The sequence below is a fragment of the Helianthus annuus genome, chromosome 8, assembly GCF_002127325.2.
Source record: "Helianthus annuus cultivar XRQ/B chromosome 8, HanXRQr2.0-SUNRISE, whole genome shotgun sequence".
In the NCBI taxonomy this organism is placed as follows: domain Eukaryota; kingdom Viridiplantae; phylum Streptophyta; class Magnoliopsida; order Asterales; family Asteraceae; genus Helianthus; species Helianthus annuus.
The window spans coordinates 130,009,297-130,019,601 of record NC_035440.2 but is presented as its reverse complement, the minus strand read 5'-3'; the positions used below and the strand labels follow the sequence as shown (position 1 = coordinate 130,019,601).

The following is a 10,305-nucleotide window of genomic DNA, read 5'->3' as shown; positions in this document are numbered from 1 at the left end:
ATCCAAACACTCTCTTAGATCAATATGACGGAATGACTCACAAAGTTTTAGCCCTACCAAGACTTCTTTGTAAATGTGACAGTTTCAGCCCATTTTCTTAAAAATGATATATATATATACACACACACATATATGGGTTGTATCTAAACTCTAATGAATTTAATGGGCCAAATTTATAAACAAGGTTAGATTAATAAACGCGTTGAACGGGTCGAAAGTGGTACTAACTATCATTATTCAAATGTTTTCAACCTTCAATTTATTTACATAAATTAGATCACACTTTAATAATATAGTTTTTTCCTGTAATAATAATAATTAAAATTATTAATTTTTAACTTCAAAAAAAATACATTATAGAAAAAGTGTTGGCGGGTTAACCTAACCGAAGTAAAAAAGTGCATGTTTTGACCCATTACCCAACCCGACCCAACCCATTTTAGCACATGTTTTTCTTACATAAAAGTAGCAACTTTGCAGCAATGAAAATCCAAATTTGTTGTCTGATATGAAACCAAAACTTAAACTCAAGGACTTCTGTAACATATCATTGCTCAAATACAATGACTGAAACAACTGAGATCCTTTGCATCTTCATTCTCTTGCTTCTTCTTCTTCTTCTTCACCATTCATCGTCATCATCTCGTCCTAGTAATGTAACCATTAACTCGAACGCCCCTCAACCGCCAAAGGGTCTATGTCTAGAAAAACTTGGAAACAGTTCCTACCTCTACATGGTTCCACACCCAGACGGGTCAAACCGAGTTTTTGTATGTAACCAACAAGGTAAAATATGGTTAGCCATGGTTCCTGAGGTGGGTTCATCACAAGGTTTGATGATAGATGAATCATACCCGTTTCTTGACTTGAGGGATCAAGTTATATTTGCAACCGGAATGGGACTTACTAGCATGGCTCTTCATCCAAACTTCAATGAAAATGGGAGACTCTTTGTTGCTTTCAATTGTGATAAGTTTCAGCAGCCTGGATGTGAAGGCAGATGTTCTTGTAATACGGATGTCGGTTGTGATCCTTCCAAGGTTGAGTCTCTTCAAGAATCTTATCCTTGCCAGTTTCATCTTGTGATCGCGGAGTTTAGCGCCAATGGCACCACCTTCTCTTCAAAACTTTCATGGGTAACTAACTATGTTAAAGTTTTTGATTTTTGATAGTATGGTTGCTTAAACTTTCATAGTATGGTTGATTTTTGATTTCATACTATGCTTAAAGTTTTTCTCAAATTAGTGTCAAAAGTTTCAAAAAAGTTAATTGAAGGAAACATTTGAAACTTTGATGGATTATTTTTCGGTATAATCACCAAAATAGACATCGACTTCTGAGCCAGTTTTTTTACTTTTAGCCTTCTGAGGGATCGTGGGCTAAATTTTAGCCGCCCTTTACACGTGTATCGATTTGCTTAGTTGTTTTGTGGACCCTATAGTACTTTTCAAGGTTTTTTTTTTTTTTTTTTGTGTCGGCTAAATGCAAGCCTTCTTAACTGACTTAGCTTATGTGGTGTTTACTGATTGGTTGCTTTTGAGTTTTGAATATGTTCATTTTTTAATTGGGCTAATAGTCAATGTATCTTTTGGCTCAAAAGGTCGTCAACACGTCTATTTTGGTGATATTCTTTTTTTTTCTTAACGGGTTTATATCATTTATGTTGTGTTTGATTCTAGAATTGATGAACATGTGTTTTTTGATCATATTTTACAGAGGGGGCATGCGAATTCGGTTGAGGTGAGGAGGATATTTACAATGGGACTCCCATTTGAAGCATATCATGCAGGCCAGATTCTTTTTGGCCCTGATGATGGCTACTTGTATTTCATGATTGGAGATGCTTCACACGTTGCTGACCCGTATAATTTCGCACAAAACAAGAAATCTTTGCTTGGAAAGATATTGAGGCTTGATCTAGACAACATACCGAGTAAGCACCTTCACTATTTTGCACATAACAAGAATTCACAAACCTTTCGATCGTCTAAAACACTTCACACGAGTTAATTGAGATATTTAACTAAAAGAGGAACGGGTTAAATGGATTGAAAGTCGCAAGGAGTCTATTTTTAATACATACAACGTCCTAAACGTTTTGTTCATCAGATTTAAAATATTGTTGTAATAACAATGTTAGATACAAAAGTTGGAAAACTATATTTGTAGGTGAACTCAAGCCGCTTTCAACAGGGCCAACCCGCCCATTTTACTATCTCTAAATCTATGACACTTATCGTGTTTCTTTGTCATGAACATGACATTAGATGCGGAGGAAATAAGTAGACTTGGCTTATGGGGAAACTATTCAATACCAAAAGACAATCCATACACTACTGATAAAGAACTTGAACCCGAGATTTGGGCCTTGGGTCTTAGTAATCCTTGGCGTTGCAGTTTCGACTCAGAAAATCATTCTCGCTTCATATGTGGAGATGTTGGGAAGGTATGCTTTTCTTAAATCAATTTACAATGAAAACCCGAGTATTAGAGGTGGGAAAATGGGCAAGTTGGAGAATAGATCAAAACAAGTTCGGGTCAAAACGGGTACTTTTTCTATACTGCTTTAGGTGGGCTAGGCCTGGCAGACCCATAACACATGTTGTCCCCTTTTGTCTTTCAGTTTTAAATAATAGTTTGTTGATTTAGTATCATCACATGAAAAATTACTACAATTATAATAACTTTTGAAAAAAAAAAGTGATTTTGTAGGCCCATGCATTGAAAATACACTTTGGGCAACTTTTGATCAGTTTAACCAGGGTTGGCCCGGAGGAGGGGCAGGATGCTCAGGGCCGCTCTCCCCGAGGGCCCGAGCTCTTTTTTTTATAAAGTTTATACATATACTTTTTTTGTATATTTTAATTTTTATTTATTTATATAATCTTTAAATTATATTTAAGGGGCCCAGTTTTCTACTCTCCCAGGCCCTAGAATTTTCTAGGGTGGCCCTTTGTTTAACCATTTCGTTCTGAGCTCTTTTTACGCGTTAGAATCCCTAAATTGTCTGGTTCATAAACATGATGAACTAATAACATCTTAACAATTCACAAGAAAGACTTCCTCTAGATCATATTAGCTTAAAATATAATATTACATTTATAGGATCAATATGAAGAGATTAACATTATCAAGAAAGGCGGAAACTACGGATGGCGTGTATATGAGGGGCCCTATGCCACTCATCCATCATATGCTCCTGGGGGGTACACTAAACCAACCTCCATAACTACCATATTTCCTGTGACAGGATACACACATGATAGTGTTGATGCGAGCAAAGGCCCCGCCTCTGTCGTGGGTGGTTATTTCTACCGTGGCGCTGCGGATCCATGCTTGAATGGCTGGTTAGTATACATTTGCATGTCAAAATGGGTCGGATTGTGTTGTGTTGACTCGCTAACACTTTTTCTGGTCCATTTTATTTGAATTTTATACATATTGGAAGGGAATGGAATAACATGATTTAGGAGAGGTTATAAGTATTTAATACTTTTGACTATAACATGTCCATTTTAATTAGTTTAATACTTATGATGCTATGATTTGTTATTTTTTATTTTTTTTTTGTAACATATGTAATATTTACATTTTCGGTTACTATAATTCTTTTAGCATATATAATATTTATATAAACTGTTATAAAATCAGCATGATCATAATCACTTTAAGTGCGCATAAACCATATTGTTTGGGTAACAAAGAGGATATGATCGTATACACACGTGTGCAGGTACATATACACAGACTTGTACAGTTATGACATATGGGCAGCTATTGAGACCACTGAAAACAGTGAAAACTTCACCAGTTTCAGTGTCCCTTTTGGGTGTGCCCACGACTCACCAATGGAATGTGGGTTCAAACCGGGGGCTCACAACGTTCCTGACCTGGGTTACGTGCTATCATTAAGCGAAGATAACAACAAAGACGTGTACTTGTTGACAAGCAATGGTGTGTATAGAGTTGCAGCCCCAAGTCGGTGCAGGTACCATTGCTCCAAAGAAAGGTATTCAAATGTGACCAGAGTTGCATCATCTGGAAACTTATTGCAGGCTGCATCTTTAGTAGCATGTTTCATATCTTTTATGGTGGTTATTTAATATATATATATTTTTAAATTCTTGATGTTATTATGATGATTCTGTTTAGTTTCTTTATGTGTGATTAGTGTTTTTTAATGGAAAACGTAACTTATATTTTATATCCCCATAGGGTTTGCTCATCCACATATGTTAGAGACTTTTTATCCAACTTGAAAAAAGTGAAAGAAAAAAAAGTAAATTACGTTTTTGGCCCCTGTGGTTATATCACTTTTACTATATTAACCAAAAATAAGAATTTTTAACATATCTGCCTCCATGGTATCTATAACTAACCATTTTGGCCCCTAAATCTAGAGACCATGGGGGCCAAAATGGTTAGACTTAGTGTTGTATTTCGGGTCATCGACCCGTCCACCCGTGACCCGGAACCACAAGTGGATCCACGTTTTCTATTATGACAACTGCAATTTTATTTCCTAAGTTTATTTTATGTTATGTTGCATTTCAATTTAGTTATTTAGTAGTGGTAAGTGGTCAAAGGTAGTTTTCATGGTTTTAGTAGCAATTTCTTTTCTCTTTATTATGTATTGGTCGAACAAGCAACAAAAAAAAAAAAAAAAAAGAGAGTTTATGTTTGAGAAAAGAATTTTGTTGATTTATCATTTTATCTTTTGAGTGTGAGAGTTAAATTAATTGTCTATGCTAGCTCAATTTTGGCACATTGGGTGATGTTCTTAGACACGATTTCTGAACCGAAGTGGTGAATCTGTATCTTCGGTTATGACATCACAACCCTACCGTTTGTTTGGTGGTGTTTTCTGTATCCAAACGAACCGTAGAACTATCTTTTATTTTACTGTTTGATTTGAACCGGTGATTCGGGGTTTTACTCCTATCACTTAGGGGCCAAAATGGTTAGTTATAGAGACTATGGGGGCAGATATGTTAAAAATTCTTATTTTAGACTAATATAGTAAAAGTGATATAACCACAGAGGCCGGCCAAAAACGTAATTTAGTCAAGAAAAAAAATATAGAGTAATGAAATTGTAGTCTTTAATTTTCCAACTTCAAAAGTCACAATTCCATTCTCACTCATTAGGTCTTCATAACCTTAAAATTCCATGTGATGCTTGTGTTGTTATCTGTACAAAGATTTAAAAGGGTAGCAATCTAAAATAAACCACAACACATATTTATTAGACTAGAAGGGTGTGGTGAAGGGAAAGGGGCGTGGGTTGATGTGGCACCCCAACCACGACGTGGAACAACGCCATCCATGTCGTGGACCCACTCCACCACACACGTGGTGAGTTGGCCCACGGTAACGAGGGTTGGCGTGGAGGCCGGCCGTTTGGTGAGGCAAGGTGGGTTTTTATTTTTTATTTTAGATGGGTGTGGAAAGTGAAACCACATTTCTATGCATGAAATTGTGTGAAAATGATGTGACGCTGAGGTGACGGACGCGAAAGCGAAACCACACTAGATGGTCTTATTGATGGTATGAAAACCATTATATTGTAACATTTAAACAATTAAACATGCAATCTTGTTATTTTCAATGTTTACAAGGTCTTTAATTTATTTGTAAAGCACATTAAAATTCTGTTGACCCTTTTAAAACTTTAACTTTTAACCAATAGAGTAAACTGCAATTTGCGTCCCAATGAAAGAGCCCGCTGTCAACTCGCGTCCCCCAAATAAAAATTTCGAACGAGTCCCTGTTGTTTAAAACTCGCTACAATCTGAGTCGTTCTGTTAACATTCTGTTAGTTAGACCGTTAGATCATGGGGTATTTTGGTAATCTCACAACATTAAAAAAAAAACAATAACAAACCCTATATTATAATTTCATCATTTTTGAAGATCTAGGCTAGGTTCATATCAATTTCTATCATATGTTCATATCAATCATCATCTTCTTAATTTCATTATCATCTTCATAAATAAAATTAATCATATGAATCTCACAATATGAACATCTTCATAATATTCAAGAAAATTCAAGAATATGAAAATGAACATTCAAACAAAATTTGGACACGTCTTAATATGAACATGAACATTCAGGGATATAAACATGAACATCCATTATCATTGTTTTGGTCAAAAATCAATTTAAGGATAATGAAACCAAAGTTTGTTTGTGAGGTAGAGTGTTTATGTGTTTGAACGATAATGTAAATGATTTCAAAGTGCAAATAACAATGAACACCGAGATTTATACGAGGAAAAAACCCTTGATCTTGATGAGATCTCCGGCACAAAAAACCTAGGGTGATGAAAACTACCGAACACCAACTATATTTAACAAATAACTAAGAATTCAATACAACTTTGGTAGATAATGAGCTAGATACAATGGAATTCTAGTGTGAGTGTTGAGAGCAATTTTAATGTTGCGAGAGAGTGTTTAAGTGTTGTGTGTTCTAATTGAGCTTCATTATTCCCTAATTATATTTAGAGATATCAAATAACTAACTAAATGATAATTCGGGGAGCTCCCACGATCGCCCACAACGGTTACTTCCTCTTGTGCACATGTTTAGTCCAAAGCATATTTCATAATATTCCAACTTGACCAAGTCCACCTAGTTACCTGCATAGAATTATAACAACATATCGAAGACAATTATTAGAAGGGTAACTTTGTAGAATAGTAACCTAGTTTCAATCAAAAGTGTTCCAATTAGGTCACTCAAGTTTCAAAGGTGTTCTAATCAGGTCACTCAACATTCATTCTTCATTAAAATTAAGGGTTTTTTCATCCATTTCATAGGTAACCATGGTGATGTGGATTTTGTTTCTTTTTTCTCTTTTATTTGATGCTAACGTCGAGTGATGACGTGGATTGTAACTTGTTTTTTTTAATTTTTAATGTAATTAAATGGTTTTTATTTTTTAATAAATATAATTTCATATATTAAAACAATTCGACCCCAACATCTTATGCTCCATTTTTTTATTGACACGTGAAAAAAAAAGACATGGCTCAATTTGAATGTTAAGTAATCTAATTGTGACAAAAACGACACCAGCGACCTAATTGGAACACTTTTAAAACTTGGTTACTATTCTGTGAAATTTTCCCTTATTAGAAGCCTTTATATAAACTAAGGATCTTTGATCCTTCCAGTACCCGCTGCATATTTTAAGGATCACATTTCCTGGATACACAGAAGGATCATTGATCTACAAGGATTGAAAATAAGCCCTAACAATTGCCCCCAATATGGCGGTTGTGAATGTAAGCCACAACTGGTATATTCATTTAAATTCAAATTTAGCCTTTGTGGTAGACGATGGGACTCATTCAGGCTATGAACCATCATAGCGACTTATAGGGAATAAATTACCTCCATCCTTTTAAAATCCAGAGATCAATTATCATATATCCTCCATCCGTTCTCTCATCCAGGTAAATCTCTCTCCTTTTCTCTTCTCTTTTCTAAAAACCTAAAAATTCCGGCAAAAAATGCATACTCGTTCCTCACCAAATCTGGTTCCAAAAAATCTGATGATTCACCCAAATCATAGAACCTTTCGAAGGACCCATACCTTGAGATCTGTAAGTTCACAGATCCAGAAATTCAAAGCTTGAAATCCTGCTTTCCACCACAAACTGTTTTCCGACCCTTCGATCCATCTGCACGAAGCGACGACGTCTCGGAGACTTGGATTTGTTTCCACGCACTCCCTTTTCTCCTAGGGTTTTCATACACTTTTCCTCCTTTAACCCATAGCTTCTTTAAACATATACGCATTAGCTTTAGTCATGTGATGCCGATGCTCTGGAGAGCTCTATTTACCATCGAAGAAGTTATCAGACAAGAGGGATTACAGTTCAACGTCCTTGAATTGGCTTATCTGTATACCCTGGTTACTCATGGTTCTAACCGATTTTTGTTCAAGTCCAAGCCCCACCAGCCAACCCCTGTTTTAAAAACCACCAAAAACGATTCTTCTTGGAAGAATTAGTTTTTCTTCGTTAAGAGAGACTCTTTGCCGGAGGGAGACACCTTGTCTGTTAGGTGGATCTCAAAGGGTAGGAGATAGGGTTTTTGTTTGTCGGTTGTTTATATTCTGACCATCAATTGATTTTGCTTTCGTTTTTTAGTGAAAAACTTCGTGAATCTTGCTGAGCTATCGGGAACTGCTGAACGAGCCAAAGCTTTTTTGAATCTCGACCCTATCGAGAGGACATTTAAAATAAGGATCCAGGATCCTACAGAGGACGATCAAACATATTTAGCCCACAACATGTCAAGTAAGAAACTTATAAAATGCAATATGTTAATAGATATCAAAATTTAGGATAGATACTTATCTTTTTGATAGTTGATGATTAGGCATTCAGAAATCCACTCCCAAGTCTTCTGCTGTTGCCCTTGATGATATCAATAGTATGATTATCTCCAAACCAACCAGAAGGACCGTCCCTGATGCTGAGCCTCGCCAAGTTACTACCAGAGCTAAGTCTGGATCAAAGAGGAGGAAGACCTCTGAACCAGACATCGACCTTTTCGACATCGAGAAAAGGCTCCATGATGTTCTGACCGAGGTAAGGATCCTTGAACCTGTTATTGTGTTTTACCTGTTTGTAAGGATCCTATATCCTGAACCTTGTTTGTTGTTTTGCAGGAATTCAGCCGCCTGAAGGTCCATCATGAGAAAAGAATTGCTGAATACGAAGAGACTCTGACTAGGATACGCTCCGCCGCTGCCGCCAAGGACAAGACCATCACAAATTTAGAGAAAGACAAACAAGACTTGGAGGCGCAACTGCTACATTCCGAGATGGGGATTCACGAGGCTGCTATGAACGCCACCGACGAAGCAAAGGTTTGTGCTGCCCGGGCTATCCTCCAGGATCGAATCGAGATGGCTCAGGAAGCAATGGACTCTAGCTTTGACCGGGCAACCTGGGAGGTAGCTTCTTGGGAGATGGAGCAGAAGAACCTGGGCGGTGATGAGGAGCTTGAGCAGGCAGCTGTGGATGCAGGTGAAGCGGGGACTAGTGGAGTGCCGACTACTGAAGGATGCTGGTGAGAAGATGGATGGCAGTGTCGGAGGTGATGGCACGATAGTGGGCAATGAAGGATAATGTAGACGAGGCCTGATCCCACTTTTTTAATTTTCATGTTATGGTGCTTTAATTTGAACAATTTGGGGTTGTAAGTTTGAACAATAGTTTTCTAGGTTTAAGGGTCACTGATCCTTCAGACAATAGGTAGGATAACAAAGGTGGATGGATCCTCTGTTTGGGGGATGAATCCTTTGTTATCCTGCTTCTTTGATTTCTCCACACAAACATTAACCGTTTGCTGAACTTAATCTGGCCTAGATGGATGGTCCACGTTTTGCTGGTGAAATCCAGGCCAGAAACTTTTGATAAATATTAATGGGCTTTAATAATATTAGATTTTTAACTATATGTTGTGCCCATTATATTACTTTACTTTGGTTGTATATTCATCATGTTAGAAAACATATATTTAGTTTGTATGAAAGGTATGTTAGGTAAAATTATAAGGATCATAAATCCTTTAACAATAAAGGTTAAAGGTTGAACATTGCAATAAACACATTTAGTTAAACAGAAAACATACTAGAGAATCCAAGTTAGGATTACTTAACACAAGATGTTACCAAACTATAAAGAGTTATATGAGAAAACGTAAATACTTTAGATCTTCGTGAAATATCGTAATGTCACAGCCCAACCGATGGCGGAATCATCAGAGCATGGCACTGAGCGAAACAGATTGTCCAGGAGTTTCCACAACAACTATCATTACCATTCAGTTTAAATAATACATCCCATACCGTATCCTAAACAGTAAAACAAATTATTACAGCATACAACTAGTTAAATATTCTGTTCCGACAACTCAGATTCAAATATAATAATAAATATTGTTTGTTTGCTTCTAAAGACCCCTAGCTTGACCACTACAGACAACTATTTGTTGGGGGGGGGGGCTCTAGAGCTTTATTCTAGCCTCGCTTCCCTAGCAAGTAAACACCTTAAACACCTGTCACATACGCTAAAATAAAGTCAATACATATAATGTAAAAGTGAGCATACAAGTTTGGTAATAGCATATAGAGTTCGAAATAGTTTACGCATAACCAGCACGTACACAGAGGAAAAAGAAGCATGTTAATTATCGACATGGTTCCATCGATAACAATGACTGCGGGTTGACTGCCCAAGGCAGTTCGCAATACATGACTACCACCGTAATCCATGCAAGTA

The 10,305-nt window shown here is 36.7% G+C and overlaps 2 protein-coding genes across 4 annotated transcripts; both read left to right on the top strand.

The window, feature by feature from the left end:
• The first annotated feature begins 526 nt into the window (after positions 1 to 526).
• On the top strand, positions 527 to 4,160 carry LOC110871535 (HIPL1 protein). The gene is made up of 5 exons (XM_035976290.1): positions 527 to 1,136; positions 1,717 to 1,933; positions 2,268 to 2,446; positions 3,106 to 3,347; positions 3,734 to 4,160. Exons 1-5 carry the CDS (start codon positions 564 to 566, stop codon positions 4,101 to 4,103), a joined length of 1,581 nt encoding a protein of 526 aa, XP_035832183.1. The 5' UTR covers positions 527 to 563; the 3' UTR covers positions 4,104 to 4,160.
• Positions 4,161 to 7,200: 3,040 nt separating this feature from the next.
• On the top strand, positions 7,201 to 9,478 carry LOC110871534. Of its 3 annotated transcripts, none has more exons than XM_022120223.2 (4): positions 7,201 to 7,464; positions 8,164 to 8,313; positions 8,396 to 8,607; positions 8,688 to 9,478. In XM_022120223.2, exons 2-4 carry the CDS (start codon positions 8,307 to 8,309, stop codon positions 9,093 to 9,095), a joined length of 627 nt encoding a protein of 208 aa, XP_021975915.1. In that variant the 5' UTR covers positions 7,201 to 7,464; positions 8,164 to 8,306; the 3' UTR covers positions 9,096 to 9,478. The 3 variants fall into 3 exon arrangements, with proteins under 3 accessions (XP_021975915.1, XP_021975917.1, XP_035832182.1); XM_022120225.2 differs by having other exon boundaries at positions 8,385 to 8,607; XM_035976289.1 differs by lacking the exon at positions 7,201 to 7,464 and adding an exon at positions 7,501 to 8,091.
• The last annotated feature ends 827 nt before the right edge of the window (positions 9,479 to 10,305 follow it).

Excerpts from the sequence above, each read along its gene's own strand:
- LOC110871535 (XM_035976290.1), top strand. The coding sequence starts at position 564 with ATGACTGAAACAACTGAGATCCTTTGCATCTTCATTCTCTTGCTTCTT. Across the intron at positions 1,934-2,267 it reads TGATCTAGACAACATACCGA|ATGCGGAGGAAATAAGTAGA; the intron begins GTAAGCACCTTC and ends ACATGACATTAG. Across the intron at positions 3,348-3,733 it reads GATCCATGCTTGAATGGCTG|GTACATATACACAGACTTGT; the intron begins GTTAGTATACAT and ends ACACGTGTGCAG.
- LOC110871534 (XM_022120223.2), top strand. Across the intron at positions 8,608-8,687 it reads TCCATGATGTTCTGACCGAG|GAATTCAGCCGCCTGAAGGT; the intron begins GTAAGGATCCTT and ends GTTGTTTTGCAG.